This window comes from Propithecus coquereli, unplaced genomic scaffold, assembly GCF_000956105.1.
Source record: "Propithecus coquereli isolate 6110/MARCELLA unplaced genomic scaffold, Pcoq_1.0 Scaffold146, whole genome shotgun sequence".
NCBI lineage: Eukaryota > Metazoa > Chordata > Mammalia > Primates > Indriidae > Propithecus > Propithecus coquereli.
In genome coordinates this window covers 3616150-3635180 of record NW_012138969.1, presented here as the reverse complement: position 1 = coordinate 3635180, position 19031 = coordinate 3616150, and the positions used below count along the sequence as shown (strand labels likewise).

The 19031-nt window shown below is 51.1% G+C and overlaps 1 protein-coding gene across 1 annotated transcript; it reads right to left on the bottom strand.

The window, feature by feature from the left end:
- Positions 1 to 10407: 10407 nt before the first annotated feature.
- On the bottom strand, positions 10408 to 15028 carry RGS16 (regulator of G-protein signaling 16). Its single transcript, XM_012640003.1, has 5 exons — positions 14827 to 15028; positions 13881 to 13991; positions 12893 to 12957; positions 12443 to 12609; positions 10408 to 10736 (listed from the first exon to the last, which is right to left on the bottom strand). Exons 1-5 carry the CDS (start codon positions 14868 to 14870, stop codon positions 10515 to 10517), a joined length of 609 nt encoding a protein of 202 aa, XP_012495457.1. The 5' UTR covers positions 14871 to 15028; the 3' UTR covers positions 10408 to 10514.
- Between the last annotated feature and the right edge of the window lie 4003 nt (positions 15029 to 19031).

Below are 19031 nucleotides of genomic sequence, written 5' to 3'. Positions count from 1 at the left end.
CATCTACTACACAATTCACAAAGCAACCGGTTTTCAGCAATCTCACCCCTCTGACTTTTTCAAAGCCTCAGAGGTTCATTGATTAGACCCTCTGAGGTCATCAATCAACTGTGCAACACAAACACAATCACCGGGCATTGAAATCTTGGAACCAAACCCCTGCAGACAGTCCCAGTTACAAGCGGATGTGAGGTGAGCTGGTATAAAGCAGAGAAGGAAAGAAAGTCAAGGAAACTAGCAAAACATCAGAGTAGAGAATCAAGACACCCCAGCGAATGCACTGCGTCAAACAAGTCCTGCTTTCGATTTCATTTTCTCCTGTGACCAGCGAGAAACAGAGGGACTGAATAAAGAAAGTTGGACTGCGACAGATCCTGGGAGGACAGGGCTCTGGGGGGACAGGGCCCGCGGGGCAGCCCGCGCCGAGCTCTCCTTCCCCTCGGCAAGTCCTCCGGCCCCCAGCAAGTCCAGGGCCCAAAGCCCAGGAATCCTTCCAGAACGACTTCCCAGGTTTTTCCAGTTCTCCTCCTTCTGCCCATCTTACCTTCCCAACTCAGACCCCGCCTGTGTCCGTCCTTTGTCTGCGCCAAGCCGGGAAGGCTGTCCCCAGCAGGGAGCCGTTCCCTCCCTCCGGGTCCCCTGAGCCGGGCGGGGAGGACGCGAGGACGGCGGGGCGGGCGGAGGGGAGGCGGCCACACGCCCACAGCCTGGCGTCACCAGCCGGGGCCTACGCTGGCACACGCTGGGGGAGAGCGACAGCGCCTATCTCAACGCCAGGGGCGAATCTGACGACAGGGGTCCTTTCGGCCTTTCAGCCATCACTCTTGTATACTTTCTGTGTTATGCCAAATCCCCTGTCTTCTTAGGAGAAAGCAATGGAAAGTCAACACTTATTGGGCACCCGCTGTGTGCCAGACACTGTGCTTCACATGCGGCATGGTCCCAGTTAGCAGTCAGGAGACAATTAAGAGAATGAGCTCACAGAAGCTAAGAGCGCTCAAAGCCCTGCCAGCCCTCCGAGCTGGCTGGACTCGCTGCCCCCAGGCAACGCGGCCTCCGCGGAAGGGCAGGGCTGGGCAGTCTGGAGGCGGGTCCTACAGCCAGCCCCGTGGCTGTCCTGCTGAGTGACCTCAGGCAGGTGGTTTAACCGCGTTGGGCCTCATTCTCTCCTGTAAGTTGGCTTTGAAGGTTCCGTTCTGCTCTAGAAGCTCTGTGCTTGACCATCTTCCTAGCCCTGAACTGTGCACTGTGTACAGCACTGCTGTGTACTGTGCACAGCACCCTGCGGGGAAGGTATTGCCATCCCCAGAAAGAATCCAGTCTTGGCAGGGAGACAAGCTCCGAGCGAGCTGTGAGCAGGGAGCAGTGCATGGGCACACGACGGTCACCCGGGCCACATCGTCCAGACCCTTGGCCTCTACCACCCCTTACGTGCCACTGACCCCCAGGCCTCTCCCTCTAACTCCAGCCTCTTTGTTGAGTTTCAGACGCACACAACTTGAACATATCCCAGACAGAAACCCTCATCTCTCGCTGAATCTGCCCCTCCGCCCATTTTCTCCACCTCCATGAATGGCACTGCCACCTGGAGGCCACCCCTCATCCTCGTCCCCACACCAACGCCCTGTTTTCGTCTGCAAAGGAATGGCTACTCTCAGACCTTACACTGTCGGGGGGAACTGATGATTTGCTTCCTAGCCCCCCATCTACTGTTCCACCCGGCGTCATCGATTGACCAATAGTTTTCAGGACAAAGTTCAAAATCCTTAACCAATCATTCATTCAATTAATATTTATTGAGCACCCACTATGTTGCCAGTGACCTTTCTAAAAGCCTGGGATACGGTGATTTACCACACAAGTTCTTCGTGGAGTTCATGGCGCTTGCATCTTAGTAGGCAGAGATAGATCATAAACAATGGAAAACCCAACGTATGACTTTGGGTGATGGTACAGTCCCTGACTGTCCCTTCCCCGCATGGACATCGCCACTGCCACCCTCCAGTTCCTCGTCACATCACACTGCTTCCCACCTCTATGTCTTGGCCTGTGCTACTTTGCCACCTGAACTAATAATGTAGTAAGAATAATAATGCTGTCGATGCTGTTAAAAATAGCAAACATTTGTATAGCTCTTTACCATGCTCCAGGAACTGTTCTGAGCACTTTAGGTATGTTAAATCACATAATCTAGTCCTCGTGAAGTAGGTACTATTTTTTTCCCCATTTTACAGATGAGGAAGCTGAGGCATAAAATGGTTAAGTAATTTGTTCTGTTCTAGGGATTTGGGCTACATCCCGGAACAACACAGAGAAAGATGCCTGCCTTCATTCTCATGGAAGCCAGACAATGAACACAGTTAATAAATCGTATAGTATGTTTTATGGTGAAAAATTTACAGAGAATAATAAAGTAGAATAAGGCAGGTTGAAAGTGCTAGGATGAGGATTGTCGGGGAGGGCCTCATTCAGAAGGTGACATTTGAGCAACGATTTGAGGAAGATGCAGAAGGAAGCTTTGCAAATGTCTGCATCGAAAGCACAGTAATCAGAGGGAACAGCAAGTGCAAAGGCCCTGAGGCAGGAGCATGCCTGGTGTGATCCAGGAGCAGCAAGGAGGCCAATGAGGCTGGAGCACAGTGAGTGAGGGGAGATGGCAAGAGGAGGTTCAGATCACATAGGGCCTTAGGACCCACAGTAAGGATTTTGGCTTCTACACTGAACAAGATGGCAGCCATTGGAGAGTGGGAGCAGAGGAGTAACGTGATCTGAATTATTTTGGGGGGGTATCATTATCAGCACTGCCCTAAGAAGAACCTAGAGGTTGAAAGCAATTTGGACAGGCAGTTAGGGAGCTATTGGGTAACCCCGCTGAGAGCCGACGGTGGCCCAGAGCAGGGCTGTCATGTAGCAGTAGCAGTGGACGTTAGTGTGTCCTGAACAGGTGATTGGTAAAGACTCCTGAGCAGGAGCGCACCTGTAGTGAAACAAAGTTAGGTGTACTAACCTACCACAGCGAGGCAGAACTCACTGCAGGAACTGCGGAGTATCTTACAAGAGGAAGTCAGGGGGCTTGTTATACTTGATGTAACAAGGTATAATCTTGTTATACCAAGTCCGCGTTTGGAGTTCGTTTTAGGGGATTTGGGGAAGGGTACAAGGAAATAGAGGTTTGTTCCCAGTTGGGTGCTGTCGAGAAGCAGAGCAATTTGATGATCCAGGAATCAGCAGGAGCGAAGTGGAGCTAGAGCTGTCACTGGTAAAGAAACAGCCGTCACTCACATCGGCCGAGAGAGGGAGGTGTTTGGTCACTTTCCTGGTGGCGCAGCGTTTGTGTCTTTGCCTCATGTTCAGTCCTCATTAAGAAGTGGCCTTATTTTTGTCTTGTTCCACCATGGTCACAGGATGGGCTCATCTAATTATTGTTGACATTCTGTCGAGTTGTTTCTGCTCGGTGGGAGCATGACAGGCTAGCCGCCAGGGCTATTTTTCTAAATTTTTATTTGTTTGTTTTCTCTCCATTACACATGTAGGGTTAAGACATAGTTCCAAAGCAGATAATGGTTTTATGCGTGGGAACAAGCTCCATTTGGAAAAAAAAATCCAACTGGTCTGAATGAATCATTTTAGAAAATTAAATATCACTCACCCTGCAGGGGAGTTTTCAATGAGCCCAGGCTGGGTTCCCATGCAGATATTTCTGACTGATTCTTCAGAGGTAGGCTGGCACCCTGGTTCATTACATTTTTATGACTCTCAAAACCCATTTCCAAAAAGGATTTGAGGCCACTTATAATAAAAATCACAGATTTAGTAAGACTCCAAGTGATCAACACAAGAATCAGAGATGCAACAAATAACAGAGGAGGATGACTGTCACATTGTTAAATAGGAAACTTAACTCTGGGTCAAGGCCACGGCAAAGAGGGTAAAAGCTAACCCCCCACAAAGGAACCACAGCAATTTATTAGTTCAAACTCTGGTTTGCAGTGGCCAGTTATAGTTGTCATGTCACACAAGCAAGCACGAGAGGAGTGGCGCCTGCACCAGCCACCCCTCCTAGGGACATGTATACGTGGAAGGGGTCAGTTGGGTGAACAAGCACAACGCAAGAACCATGATCACCCCCAGACCGTCTTGAATCAGGAGAATCAGAAAGGTTGGCCCAAGAGACAGGTGGAGTGTGACTACTGTCCAGGCAGGAGGAGAGATCAATCTGTCCACAAAGACACCCCAGTCACCAGCTGGGTCCAGAGGTCCACACTCTGAAAGAATCACCAAGAGCAGAACAGAGCCCTCCCAGGAGTAGGCAGAAATCCTAGGCTGGGAATATGGAGAGAGAAACCAAGGCCAAGGCAAAATGTAAGGACATCTCCCTCCTTCACTCTGGCTCCGTCCTTCCCACACCCAAGATGTTAGAATTGAGCAATGTCCTCAACCTTTCCTTCCTTTGACCAGAAAGACCCTAAGACTGCAGGGATTTACTCTGAGCTCAGGAATAAATTGCAGTATTGCTTACAAAAGCCCTTCTGGGATCTTGGTGAGAAGTCAATGGGGTCACATTGAATCAAACATAGTACTGATGTTCTCATGCCAGTAATGTGAGAGTGGTTTGGGATGTTTTGCTATGCAGCAATAGCTAATGGATACAGCTCCTTGAATTTGGGCAATTTACCTAAACTTTCTGGGCCTTGATTTCTACATTTGTGCAATAGAGAGGATAATAATAGTAACTACCTCCTAGGAAAGTTCTAAGGGTTGCAGATATTAATATATGTGAGGTACTCAGAACAGTGCCTGCCACGTAGCTACCAATTTTTGAACACTTACTGTCAAGCACTATAATAAATATTTTTCATAAATGTTCTCATTGTCATTACAAAAGTCCTATGAAGCCAATATTATTGTTATTAACATTTTACAAAAAAAAGTGTGGCTCTGAGAAATCAACTAATATGCTGATAATTACTCATCTAACAACTAGCAGATTATCGGACTAAATACAGTTACCTAACTTCTGACCCTGCCGACTGCACCGTTACCCCACACTGTCTGTGAAGCTGCCCCTTGGAACTGCAAGATGGAATTAGCTTAGGCAATTTTATTCTCCAGCACAGAACTGTCCCTTAAGTGGGAACCCATTACAAATACAAGATTAATCCACACGTTATTGCTTTTCTCAAAGTTTAAATTAAATCGTTCTCACGCCTGTAATCCTAGCACTCTGGGAGGCCGAGGCGGGCGGATTGCTCAAGGTCAGGAGTTCGAGACCAGCCTGAGCAAGAGCGAGACCCCGTCTCTACTAAAAGTAGAAAGAAATTAGATAGACAACTAAAAATATATAGAAAAAATTAGTCGGGCATGGTGGCGCATGCCTGTAGTCCCAACTGCTTGGGAGGCTGAGGCAGGAGGATTGCTTGAGCCCAGGAGTTTGAGGTTGCTGTGAGCTAAGCTGATGCCACGGCACTCTATTCAGGGCAGTAGAGTGAGACTCAAAAAAAAAAAAAAATTAAATCATTCTCCAGGTTACTGATCAAAGCTTGAAAATCACCAACATTGTAATTCAAGAGATATCTTTTCTAAATGACGAGGATTCCATCTGCCTTACAACTCTTACCCTTAGGATCCTACCTCAGTTATTTAAATTTCAAATCTTTCTTTTCTTCCTTAAAGCAATTCGAATAACTGAACCAATTTAAAGGATTCGATGACAGTAAATTACCTTGAGGTCAGCAAAGTAACAGGCCCTGACACCTTTTTCTGTCTACCTAAGAGTTTCAATTTTTAAAGGTAATTTCATGCCTGTAAGCTAAAGAAATCTTGGATTAACTCCTATGCCCACTGGGCTGTTTTAGCAGCTATGTTAATAATTCTCATTTCCATTAAAATTTCATGTTTATTGAAGTGCATCAAGAAACAAAACTACAGTAAAACAAATATAGCCATTGGATATAATTCCAAAGGTAGAAGCCAAACTTTAAATATGATTGGAAGTCAAGCAATGCCAAGGAGAAAGCTTGCATTGCCTGGAATGGCCACAGGGGGGCAGTAGAGGGTGAGAGATGAGGGGCCTTCCAGGGTCTTAAGGAGACAATGGCACCTGTTAGAAAACAGCGCTGGCTGATTTGGGTTTGTGTGAATCCGGTTGTTCCTGCGCTACACTGGCTTGCTTAACACCCCCAACCTTCCAGTTCTTCATCTGAAATTCTGGAATGCTCTGGGCATCAGACAAAATATGGTATTGAAACAAGTGTACCATACTTAAAAGAAAATAGATTTGGAATCCTGAGTTAATTTGGTTCTGCCATTTTACTCAAAAAGTCTAGGCCGGGTGCGGTGGCTCACACCTGTAATCCTAGCACTCTGGGAGGCGGAGGCGGGTGGATCGCTTGAGGTCAGGAGTTCGAGACCAGCCTGAGCAAGAGCGAGACCCCGTCTCTACTAAAAAATAGAAAGAAATTATCTGCACAACTAAAAATATATAGAAAAAATTAGCCAGGCATGGTGGCGCATGCCTGTAGTCCCAGCAACTCCGGGGGCTGAGGCAGGAGAATCGCTTGAGCCCAGGAGTTTGAGGTTGCTGTGAGCTAGGCTGATGTCATGGCACTCTAGCCAGGGCAACAGAGTGAGACTCTGTCTCAAAAAAATAATAATAATAAAAATAAAAAATAAAAAAAAGTCTAAAACTAGTTCTTGACTAATGCTTACGGTGTACAAGGCACTGTGGTAAGTGCCGGGAATCAGACAATAATAATAGCTAATATTCTGGGACATCAACATCATGCCCAACACTTTTATCTCATTCAGTGTTCCCTGTGAGGAGTGCACTCTTATTATCCTCATTTTACAGATGAGAAGACTGAAACTCAGGCATAAATAACTTCCCAAGGCAAATTCCCAGATTGCAACCCCAACATTCCGACTCCACGGCCAGGGCTGGGGAACTGCTTTGCTGTGCTGTGTTCTGTCCTGTCTCACTAACCCGAATGCTACGGCCCCTGACCTTGCAGAGCTCAGAGCGTTGGGAGAGAAAGAGCCATGAAGGGATAAGTTATGGCGCCACGCGACACGTGCTATAACCCACACGCGCTGTCATCCAAGTAAGAACAGCGTGTCTTAGAATCACGCAAGTTGGAAGCGATGAACTCCGTACAGGGATGTCTGGGAAGGCTTCACTGAGGAGATGATATTTTTGCTGCATTTTGAAAGTTGACACTGTCCTTGTCACCCTACAACCCCCAATTTTAAAAAAAAAGAGAGCGAGCACAAAAGGGCACTCTAAGCAGAGAGCACAGCGGGCCAGCAACACAAACAGCGGGAAGGAATGAGGCTGGGAGTGAAGGCGTCTGAGCGGGAGATGCGCCTGAGGCGGCACTTAGGCAGGTCAGAGAGAGCCCTGTGTGTCGCTGTAGAAGCCGGACTCCAGCCTAGAGTCAAAAGCGAACCAGTGAAGGGTTTTAATGTGGCTGTGAAGTGCTCAAATCGGGTGCTTTATGGATGAAAACTGGCACAGCCTGGAAGATGAGCTGCTGCAGGGAGAGGCTGCGGTAGCAAGGCCAGGCGGGGGACAGTTATGATATCCCAGATTGGAGGGGAGGAGAGACTCCTTTGAGGAAGTCTCAGGGATGCTGGGGACGAGAAGCTGGACTCCACCCCTTTGGATCTGATTTGTGTCAAATGCACTCAATAAATGCATATTAAGAGGCATACTAATGGAAGAAAAGTAGTAAGAAAGGGAGAGTGTTAACACCCTCCCGAATCCCTGGGTTCTCCCTTCTTCCCCCATCAGTCACATGCCTCCACCCGTCTCTTGCAGACTGGACTCCCCCAGTGGTACAACTGAGTTCAGATCTTCTCTGTGCCACTCACTCTCGAACCGGCTGTCCTAGGCATGTCCCTCCCCGTCATCTCTTCCAGGATGATCGTACCTACCTCGCAGAGCTGTTTCAAGGACTAAATGAGGTCAGGCCTGCCACGGCGCTTGTCCCCATCTTCCTTCCCAGGCCCTTAAGCTCAGGGTCTCTCCTGGCATGACTCACAGCAGTCACCCCTTGGATATGGGCTTACAGTGGGATTCTGTGGGGTTTTCTACCCAATGTTCCTCAAGTCCAATCACTTTACAATAGGGGAGAGATAAAGACAAATGTATAAGGAGTCTCTGAGGGCTCCAGATCTGCATATAAACACCTAATCAACAGAGAAGAGGGAATCGTTTTAAGTAGTGGTGATTAGGGGGAAAACTGAGAGGGATTGGTAGGACGAGAAAGGAGAACAAACAGGCAATTGACGGGGGAAGAACAGATTTTGAGCCTCGCAAACCCACCCTCAGTTCTTGCAAGCACAGCTCAACCCTCCCCTTCTCCCAGCCCATGGCATGGAGCCACCCCATGGGCACAGTGGCTTCGTGCACCTCATCTCAGAGCCTTCTCCAAAATGATAAAAGGATCATTTCTTGGATGTAAATGAAATTATAAAAGAACAGTAATTGAAAATAGACAAAAGTGAAAATGCTACAAAAGTCACCCCCTAACCGATAATGTCCGGCTACTTGACCAGGAGGCACTGAGCCGTGCCCTGTTACGACAGACCTGGGGTGGCTCGTGCTGAGTCCCGGCCAGGCGGACAAAGGATACGGGCGCTCAAGCAACAGTGGGCTGAGCCCAGGCCGATCCACAGCTGGGCCGCAGTCAGCGAGGGGAAGTCACCATCACGGCGGCCACAGTGAGAACCTGTTCCCTTCTCTCCTTTCCCTCCTGCGCTACCTCTGCCCTGCACCGCCCCCTTGTCCTGTGGAATTCCCGGAGCCGGGGGCTCCTCCCCAGGCTCTCCCCAGCACTCCCCTTTCCCCTCCTCCCCTGACCACATAGCCCTTGGAGACAGGATGTCCTATTTGAGGTTTTTTTAATTTTATTTTACAAGAATATAACATGCTGAAACAGGGGAAGGGTAACTGCATACATCATCCATATCTAGGAAACCAGCTCCATTTGTCAACAATAAATAAATATCTGAGCAGTGAGGAGTCCCTGACAGGCTCTGAGAGGTCCCCAGCTCGTTCAGAGGTAGAGTCTGGTGGAGAGAGGGAGACAGGCAGGCTGCAACTCCTGCTGCGATTCTCCATGCAGGCAAACCGAACTTACAATAATAAATAACAGCAACAGCACCAACAACAATAACAAAAATAATATGTCATGACAATCGGCACAAAACAATACAATATACTTAAATAATTTTCTCCCGGAGGAGCACATAGTGCAGAGAACGGCGTTGATGACGTGGGCCATGACGGGCCGCTCCGGTCCATTCGCCTCCCCAGCGCAGCAGGTCCCACCCTGGGATGTGTTTGGTGATGCCCCGAGGTGACAGGCAGGTTCTGACTCCCCCAGTCCCGCCCTTGCCAGCAGCCTCTCCCCCAGCTTCACTCCCGGCTTCTCCATCTGTCCAAGGGCCCCTGCGGTCCCCGCCCATGTCTGCCCACACCGCGGTGGCGCACCTCACGTCCACAGGAGAGGAACACGAGGCTCCCCTTCCATCCTGGGGCATCTCTTTTTCCCTGCTCTCATACCCACAAAAAATACAGGCTTGATTTCAGTAGGAATTTCAGGAACTGCCGAGAGATCAGTTTCCTACGATTCTTTTCTCCCCAGTTCCACACTGCCCTGCATGAGAGCTGGACAGCGGCTCCCGAGGCCTCCCCGGTGTCCTCACAGGCCCCGCCTTCCAGGGCGGCACAGAGCCCAGAGAGGGCACAGCCTGGCAAGAGGCCCTTCGGCGGGCCTGCTCGCGGGTGGACGCCGCTGCAAACCAGGATCGGGGCCACCTGCAGGAGGGCACCCGGAGCGACGACCTGGCACGGGCAAGATGGCCTCTCTTAAGGGCTCTCCATGCCCCGGCCGGCGTCTGAGCTGTAACAATCTCATTTGGGGCGAGAGGGCCATCGGCTTGCTGGCCTTGACAAGACTGCAAGGCTGGACACACAAGGGCGTTAGAAGCACAGGCTACGGGATCCTGGGGCAGCCCAGAAGCAGGGGAGGAGGGCAGGAGGGGAAGGCTCCACACCCTCATCCCTTCCGTGCCCAGGACTGTCCGGGACTTGGGAAAACAGGATGCGACAACCGATGAACAGGCAAAACAGCTGACCTGGGTGGGTCTTCCCCCTCTCCAAGTTTCCCTTTATCCGCACGTTTCCTGAGCCGCCTTGGAATATTTCCTTCCCCAGAGAGGACACACGCTAACTCCTACACCCCTGTTCTTCTCCCCGGAGAGCCCCACACCCCTTGTCGTCAGCCCTTATCCCCGGAGCCTGGGGGTGGGGGGCCTCCTCGGGCCCGTGGAATCGGGTCCCACAGTATCTGAGGAGAGGCTGGTGCTTTCCGAACAGGCTGTGGGGACGGCATCGTCCTGCGCTGTCCTCGTGCACGTGCTTTGCAGAACCTGCCTCCCACGCGGGGCCAGCGCCTCAGGGACGGGTGACTCGACCTCTCTTCTCGCTGGCCTCCTCACCGCACGGAGGCTCAGGTGTGTGAGGGCTCAGGCAGGCTGCTGCCGGACAGCGACGCGGGGGCAGCCGAGGCTTGGGCAGCCAGGTCCCGGTAAGCAGGCGACTTCAGGAAGCGCGGGTAGGAGTCCTTCTCCATCAGCGTGCGTGTCTTCCCCTGCGCCACGTCAAAGCACGTGGCGGTGGCAGCCTGCAGGTTGGTCCTTGTCAGCTCCCGGGTCTCGTGGTCTATGTTCACCTGTGGGCAGGAGGGCAGGCACAGGGTGAGGCGGGGGCTCCAGCGGACAAGGGAGGGCCGGCTGGCAGGTGGGGCGTCAAGAACCTGGGGTGTCTTGGGTCCATCAGTAATAGCTTTTCCAATCTGGGCCTGTCCCCAGTCTGATCCAGTGTCTGTCCTCCACTCTCTCAGAATTAGCACGAGGATATGTTAAGAATGTATTCAAATCTGACTTTGCACCCCTTCTGTGGCAATGCTGGTTCAAGGCACCATCATCTCTCTCCTGAATTTGTGCCAGGGCCTCCTGACTGGTCTCTCTGCTACTTTTATGATCCATTGTCTGTTCTCCACCCCGCAGCTAGAGTGCGCCTTTTAAAACCCAAGTCAGGGCTGGGCACGGTGGCTCATGCCTGTAATCCCAGCATTCTGGGAGGCCGAGGTGGGAGGATCGCTTGAGCTCAGGAGTTCTAGACCAGCCTGAGCAAGAGCGAGACCCCGTCTCTACAAAAAAACAAATTAGCCAGGCATGCTGGTTTGTTCCTGTAGTCCCAGCTACTCAGGAGGCTGAGTTGGGAGAATCACTGGAGCCCAGGAGTTTGAGGCTGCAGTGAGCTATGATGCTATGATGACACCACTGCATGTTAGCTGGGACAACAGAGAGAGACTGTGTCCTCCCCCCTCCAAAAAAAACAGGTAGCACCTCTATTGTCTTCTCAGAGGAAAAGCCAAAGTGCCTGCTGGGCCCACGCCTGGCCTTCTGTCATCTGTCTGACCTCACCTCCTGCTCTCACTCTGTTCCACAGGGGCCCGCTTGCTGTCCTATGATTGTGACAGCCACGCTCTGGCCTTTGCACTTGCTATTTCCTGTGTTAGAATGTTCTTCCCTCCTTAATTCTCTCATATCTCTGCTCCATGTCACTATATCAAATAGCCACTCCTGACTTCCCTTTATAAAATAGGAAGCCCTGGCCTCCTCCCAGGCCACACCTCTGGTACTCCTTATCTCACATTTCCTGCTTTATTTTGATCACAGCATCACCTGGCATATATCTGTTTAATGGGCAACGGGCATCTTCTCCCATTAGAACATAAGTTCCATTAGGGTAGGGACTTTGTTTTGTTCACCGCTATATCCCCAGGGACTGTAACTGTGCCTTGAATGTAACTGGTGCTCAATATAGCTTTATGGAATAACGTGGAATAAATAACAATGGTCAGGAGGCAAAATACGAAAATACAAAAGCAAGTCATTACTTTCCTCTCTCCACCAGGTGGCCCGTGCTTATCAAATGCAGCTGCCGTGCAGAGGCCGCCGGGAGGAAAGGCTGATTTGCAAAAGTATTCCCAGACCACAGCCCTGCAGGCCTGCGGCAGGTCAACCAGGGGACCGAGCCGGGTTACATAAGGTCCCTATGATGACCTTGTCTCCCCAGCTGGCAAGTGGGTTGAGCTTCTAAAAAGGTTTACAAAGGTGGGTATGGACAGAAGCCCAAAAACCTGCCAACCTATCTTGCCCCATCATGAGTCTGAGGGTGACAGAACTCAGGAGTAGCACAGAGCGTGGCTTTCCTAGTCTCTGGCCACAGAAGCCCACTAGCCCCTGTGCCAAATAATGCCACTCTACTTCTAACCCAGTCCTTCCCTGCCAACTCCCCTCTGTCCCTGACTCTCGGCGGGGAAGGAGCAGGCAGGGTCTGGAGGATTCGTGGAACATGTTGGGCTCTGACCTCTTTAGGGGCTTCGCTGCAAATGAACTCCTCGAAGATCCGCTGAGCCCTGGAGGCCAGCTTGGTGGCCGATCGGATCTTCTTGAACTCCTCGCAGGCCAGCCAGAACTCCAGGTTCTCCTCGCTGAACTCCGTCTTCAGGAAAGCGTGGAAGGCAGCCACCCCATCTGCAGTCGTGGAGAGAGCGGAGGAAACAGGTCAGACCGGGGGACAGCAGGGAATAAAAAAGGAAAGGACAGCAATTGCAGCTAATGGCTCTATTTTTAGAACATAATTTTCTTGAATAAGGACCTGTCTTTGTATTCTGAATGGAGGCTGGTACACCAGGGGATCATTATTATTATCACTACTACTATTATTTTGCTCATGCTTTCAGCATCCCTGGCTGGCTGCAAAGCACATGGGGACACACGTGCCACCCACAGACAGACACAACAGGATCCTACTCACTTTTACTGCTCAGCAGCAGGTCGAACGACTCTCTCCACCCCAGCACATCTTCTGAGAAATTTCTACTAAAAAAAGAAGAAAGAAAGAAAAAAAGTAAGCCAAGATTTTAAAATTTAAAAAAAAAAAAAATCAACAAACCAAAGCATAGCACGAATCCTAGCCAGAGCTCTGAAGCTGCATAATTCACACAAAGGCTCGCTTGGTGATTGTTGAAGCTGACTCCTCAAACTCTTCGTTGGAGTTAGAGTCAGCAGTGGTGTTTTCTAGAACAGCGGTCCCCAAACTTTTTGGCATCAGGGACTAGTTTCATGGAAGACAATTTTTCCATGGACTGCGGGGGTCGGGGGGGTGCAGAGCACAGGTGGTGATGTGCGGCTGTGGCCCAGGATTTGGGGACCGTAGTTCTAGAAGACAATTCAGCAACCAGAAACTGAAGCCTAGGACCCTTTAGTCCTCAGTTGATATCTCTAAAACTGTCTCTTCTCTGTCCAAAAATTGCTTCTATTCCCTTGACTCTCAGAGCTTTGTTTTATACACCTCCCCAAGGAAATAAGAAGCTCATAAATAGAGATTATACCCGCCCATAACCCCAGAGCCTGGCACCCTTGATGTTCAATATGAAAGGGCTTCTAGGCAGGGGGCATGCTAATGGAAGTAGAGTCATTAATAAAAGCTTCAAGTCTTGGACCCTGTCCTAGCCCTGGATGCATGTGCAGTGAGATCTCCAGATGGGACTCTGGTAACTGGACATTCATGTCCTGTGTGCCATCATCTGTTGGTGAACTTAGAGCCCTGGAGCCACCTACCCATTGACCCGTGAACCAAGCAGCCACAGAGCAGCAACATGTCCCACTAAAATCTCCAGGAAGCGGTCGCCAAGGTCCACCTAGCATGCTTTAGTTTCTCCTTGTATGTTCCTTCTCATGCCTCCTTTCCTGAATCTGGCTCACTCCCCTTTAGAAGCCCTGAGCTGGTCAGCAGAACTTACCTGGCTTTGCTGTGTTTACTGCCCCACTCGAACTTGCCAATATTGCCAGTATCAGAGCCCAGCTCTGATTTGTGGAGAAAGATGCCCAGACGTGTCTTGAACTCTTTGGCTCTGAAAGACAAATCACGAGCATGAACGGATTCTCTGTTTACTCAGCAGTGCAGGTGTGTAGAAGTTTATGGGGTCCCAGAAGAGCTCTGGCTGGTACCACCCGAACTTTCCAAGGCCCAAACCCTGCTTCTCTCATTATATTATCAACCCCCAAACAACAAAAGCAGTTTTTGAGCTGTGCCTTGGTAGATCTTACACTTTCTGAGTTTTTAGCACTACATAGACAGGATTTTTCCTACTTAAGTCACGTGGATGTGTCTTTGTGCCTGTTGAACTAGCAGAAGGCAGATCAGCATCCTCGAGGCTTGTCAGGAGTATTTCTGGAACTGTGTGGAAACTGACTCCTGCCTTCTTTTTTACCTTCTCATTCCCAGCCACCAGCTCCAGTAAGGGCTGGAAGCTGTTCCCCCTGGGAAGCGGGTACACCCTCCCCAGGGGGACACAAAACAACATCTCCCTGCCTTCCCAGGGGCAGAGGAGGCCGTGCTCCTAGCTCTGGGCTGTGGAATGAAAACCAAGTGCCCAAGAAACGGGCACACTCAGTTCTGCCTGGAGATGCCATCGTGGTCTTCCTGCCGCCCCGTCTTCAGCAGGGCACTGAGAAAGACTGCAGTTTGTCAGAGGATGGGGACAGCAGCAAGATGCTGGCCCTCTGCCTCCCTTCTCTTTGCTCCTGGTATCTGAGCACGTGGCACCAAGTTGGCCTCTACTTCTCCACTCAAGTCTCTAGCGCCCCATCCCCTGCCCACTCTGGTTCCCAAACCGCCAGCTCCACTGTCCGCGAGTTGGTGGGACTTGGACTCTTTCTCCAGGCAGCTGGACAAGCTCCTCTTACCTCTCCAGGCAGGTGGTGGGGAAGGCGGCCAGGGTGCGGCACATGGCTGCGGGCGCCGGGCAGCACGTCGTGGGGAGGATGGTGGCGGGCTCCAGCGGGCGCCGCGAGCGCTGGGAAGCAAGCAGCGGCAGCAGGCGGGGAGCGTGTCAGCATGGACGGAGTTTGTCAGACTGCACGCGCCCAGCTGGCGCGGCCGCGGCTTTTATCCCCTCGGAGGGGGCGGGGCGGGCGGGGCGCCGCTGACCAATCGGAGGGCGGGGCTGGGCGCCGCGGAGGCGGAGGCGGGGCCCGGAGCCCGACGGGGCGGGGCGAGACTTTCCCAGCAGGGGCCCGAGCCCCGCGGGGCTGCCCCCTCCTCCGCGCGGCCGCGGGCTGGGGGACGCAGAAGCCACAGAGAAGTGGCTCGGAGACGGGACGTGCACACCCGGTTTAGTAGGAAAAACACCCCGCCGACCTCGAGCCAAAGCAGGAAACCGACACAGCGGTGCCAGGAGGGTTTGCGTGGGGGCGGTGGGTCTGGGAGGCTCACAGGGTGTCAGTCACAGGAAAATCTGAGCCCGGTGGGTTCTGAAGGACGGGAGCACAGCGTGCAACTCTGGCAAAACAGCGTCATGATTATACTGATAACTACCCTTTACCGTGCTCCCACCCCAGTGTACACAGCGCAGAGTAAGCTCTTCGGCATCCTCATCCTCATTTTATAATTGAGGAAAACTGAGAATCACAAAGCTAAAGAGACTTGCACAAGATCAGAATTGGAAATAGCAGACAGATGGGGGGAGGGGTGACGATTTTATTGAACACCTACTGTGTGCCGGGCGCATAACCTAAGCCTCAGGTAAATAAATTGCTTAAATATATCCAGTCAGTAAGCGTTGGTGCCAGAATTCAAATACCAATATACCATGCCTTTTTTCCACCGCCAAAAAAAGTGAGACTCCCTCCGTCTCTGAAACTGGCGAATGATCCTGGGTTAAGCAGCTGCTAGCTCACTGTCTCCATCTCTGAGATGAAGGATATAAATACCCTGCCTCCCTCCTCATCTTCCCACAAAGGCTCCCCCAACACCCCTCGGGATTGCTATTCAAAGGCTGCATGTGAGGTTAAGAGTACAGGGTCTAGAGCTGGATTTTCAGGTTTGAAGTCATGGCTCTGCCAGTTAGTGATGGGAGACCGTGGCAAACTTCTTACCCTTCCCATGCCTCAATTTCCTTGTCTCTAAGAAGAGGACACTGATTTGCCTTTTTCATAAGGTTGTTGTGAGGATTAAGTAAGGTAATTCCTAGTTTAAGTTCCCCAGGAAACAGACTCTGAGACAGAGGCTTGCATGCAGCAGGTTTACTGGGGAGAGTTCTTGGAACTGAGAGGGAGTGAAGGAATCAGGGTTGGGCAGAGGGAGGAGCCGAAGGCTATGCCATTTTGACAGAGAACCAGCTGGGGCATCCCCTGGGGCACAGTTGGCCTTTCAGAACTGTCTACCTTTGAAGCATGGGGACCGGCCTTAGTACTGAAGGAGCTGCCCCAAAAGATGACCGAACCTTAAGCCAGGCAGCTAGCGCCCTTTGTCAAGAGCAACTCCTGGAGAGATGACAGCCACAGTCCCAAAGAGGGGATCTGCATGGCATGCACAGCATCCCCAATGACATGTAAAGTGAGAACAGCGCTCAACTCATAATCAGCAGCCAATAAATGTTAGCTTTTAATTTTATGCTACGGGGATACTGGCATTACTAGACAATAAAGAAAAGTAATGAGGCTGGGCCCGATGGCTCACACCTGTAATCCTAGCACTCTAGGAGGCCGAGGCGGGAGGATCCCTTGAGGTCAGGAGTTCGAGACCAGCCTGAGCAAGAGAAAGCGAGACCGGTCGCTAAGAAAAAAAAAAAAAATTAGCCCGTCAACTAAAAACAGAAACAAAAAATTAGCCAAGTGTGGTGGCTCGCGCCAGTAGTCCCAGCTACTCAGGAGGAAGGAGGATCACTTGAGCCCAGGAGTTTGAGGTTGAAGTGAGCTAAGCTGACGCCACGGCACTGTAGCTGGGACAACAGAGAGCGACTCTGTCTCAAAAAAAGAAAAATAACGAGATTTTTCTGCCTCATTTGGAATACAGTGTAGGTTTTGATTTTATAAGGGGTGCTTCTAAGAGTCACTACTCCTCAGCAAGTCCTGCTCTGTGTTCCTGGAAGTCAAAGGTCTGAAAAGAAAGAAACAAAGGGGGGAGAAGAGGTTCCCCACTTGACAGCTCAGTGAGAAGGCTGAGAAAAGGCAACAGGGAAGGAAAGGAAAAAACCACCATGGGGGAAGAGGAAGAGGGAGGCCTGTGAGACAGTGGGTGAGGCTGCTGGAGCAACAGAGAACAAAATCAGAACACTGTGTGGGACCGTTTGTCAAAGCACAGTCCCTTGTGAAGCCGGGGCCTGCAGGAGCTGACCTAGTTAGTCGAAACATAAGCGCTCTGAAGAGCCAGCGCTGGGACCCTTGCCGAACCGCCTGGCTGGTCGGTGGGAAACACGCCGGTGCAGCAGCAGCTCCTCCCGTCGCGGTGCCATGTCCCATGCCAGCATCCCGCCCTTGCCCTGTGTTGCCCACCCAGCTTCCTGTTCTTCCTTTCTCACAAGCACGGGGCTGCGTCGGTGTGGGGCAGGGATTGGTGACAGACAAAGCCGGGAGTGGGGCAGTGGTGTGCAGCCAGGCAATGGAAGCGTGTCGTTTTGAACATTTGTGTGCTCAGCACAGTCCCTGCCACATGACAAAGCAGCAGGTCCCAGCCCCATCAGCAGGACATTCTGCTGGAGGCGTTGGTGGTCAGAGGGTTGTTGTTTCACCTGGTACTGCTCGTGCCCCAAGGCACGCTTTCACTACGCAGCTGCCAGGTGGGGATGTGGGTGTTGTCTGTGAGACAGCTTTTCTGCATTGGGCAGGCAGTCTCACCCTCCCCACAGTAACACTGTGCGTTTGCATCAGTTGGATGCCGGTCACATGAAAACAATAATAGTAATTATTCAGAGACTCTCCTCGAACCTTCCCATCCCTGCATCCCTGTGAATAAGCCAGAGGAGGTTTTAAATTTCCATTTTGCACACATACAACAAAACATCAATGCCCGAGGCTCCCTTCGTTAAGCGCACTGGAATCGAAAACAGCTGGAAACTGAGCCCTCTCTCCTGATTCCCGAGCTGGTACTTTCTCAAGTTCGACAAAGAAAGCAAAAGAGACAAAGGGATTGATGCGCAGTTCGGTGTGCAGAAGGGCAAATCTGAGAGCACAAAGCTCCCTGCTCAAGATGAAGCGCCCTCTCCGAGTTCAACCTGCCTCTCGGTTGCCATGGTTACCTCTTCAGTTTCCAGGCAGAAACTTTTTGAAGTTCACGATTTATCCCAAATTCTCTTCCCAGCAGGTTGGTTCATCTCTGCAATTTCAGTAATGCAGGATGACGCGACAGTTGCTGTAAATCCAGCAGGTTGAGCTCACTTGTGAATTGCGCCGGCTTTGACAAAACCTGACCTCGTTTCCCCAGCACTCCCAGTGCAGCTGCGAGCTCTTTAATGGACGCCGGCTGGGGACACGGCTCTGCGCCCTGGGTCATCTGGGGTCAGCAATATGGGCAAAGCTGCGGTCAGAATGAAACGTCCCGCCTGCCCGGCCACGTTGCCTTTCATCGCCCTCAGTCCGCCGACCCCCAGCACCACCCTTTCCACGGAGGCAGAAGTCCAGACCCAGACGGGATCTTTGTCTACTGAAACTGGTTAGGGGAAGTGAAAACACTGCCCTGGTGGGTGATTCGGCTCAGATGATGCCCAGAGTAGTCTGGCTCCTTCAAATTCAAACGTCAATCTACCAGTAAATATTTCTTAAGAATTTACTGTATTCCCAAGTTAATGGGAAAACGACAACTTTTAAGGCTCTTCCCTGACTTCAAGGACCTTACAATCTAGCTGAGGGAACAGAACAATGTACATGGTGGGGAGGGGACAAGTGAAAGGAAACTGTTGTTTGTTGCTGGAACAGATGTCAAGGGCAGAGGCTGATCAGAGAGGGTTGGCAGCATTGAAAAAACAGTGAGTTTTAGCAGCCATGCAAGCCGGTGGGGGTTAGATGCAGGGTAGAGGGGAAGGAGCATGCTTGGAGAGAGAGAAACAGCTAGGGAAAGCCGTTATAGTTTCGAGGTACAGTAAAGGTGCAGAAAGATTCCTTAAATGCTGGCA

Excerpts from the sequence above, each read along its gene's own strand:
- RGS16 (XM_012640003.1), bottom strand. The coding sequence starts at position 14,870 with ATGTGCCGCACCCTGGCCGCCTTCCCCACCACCTGCCTGGAGAG. Across the intron at positions 13,992-14,826 it reads CCCACCACCTGCCTGGAGAG|AGCCAAAGAGTTCAAGACAC; the intron begins GTAAGAGGAGCT and ends TTTGTCTTTCAG. Across the intron at positions 12,610-12,892 it reads CCTGCTGCTGAGCAGTAAAA|ATGGGGTGGCTGCCTTCCAC; the intron begins GTGAGTAGGATC and ends CCACGACTGCAG.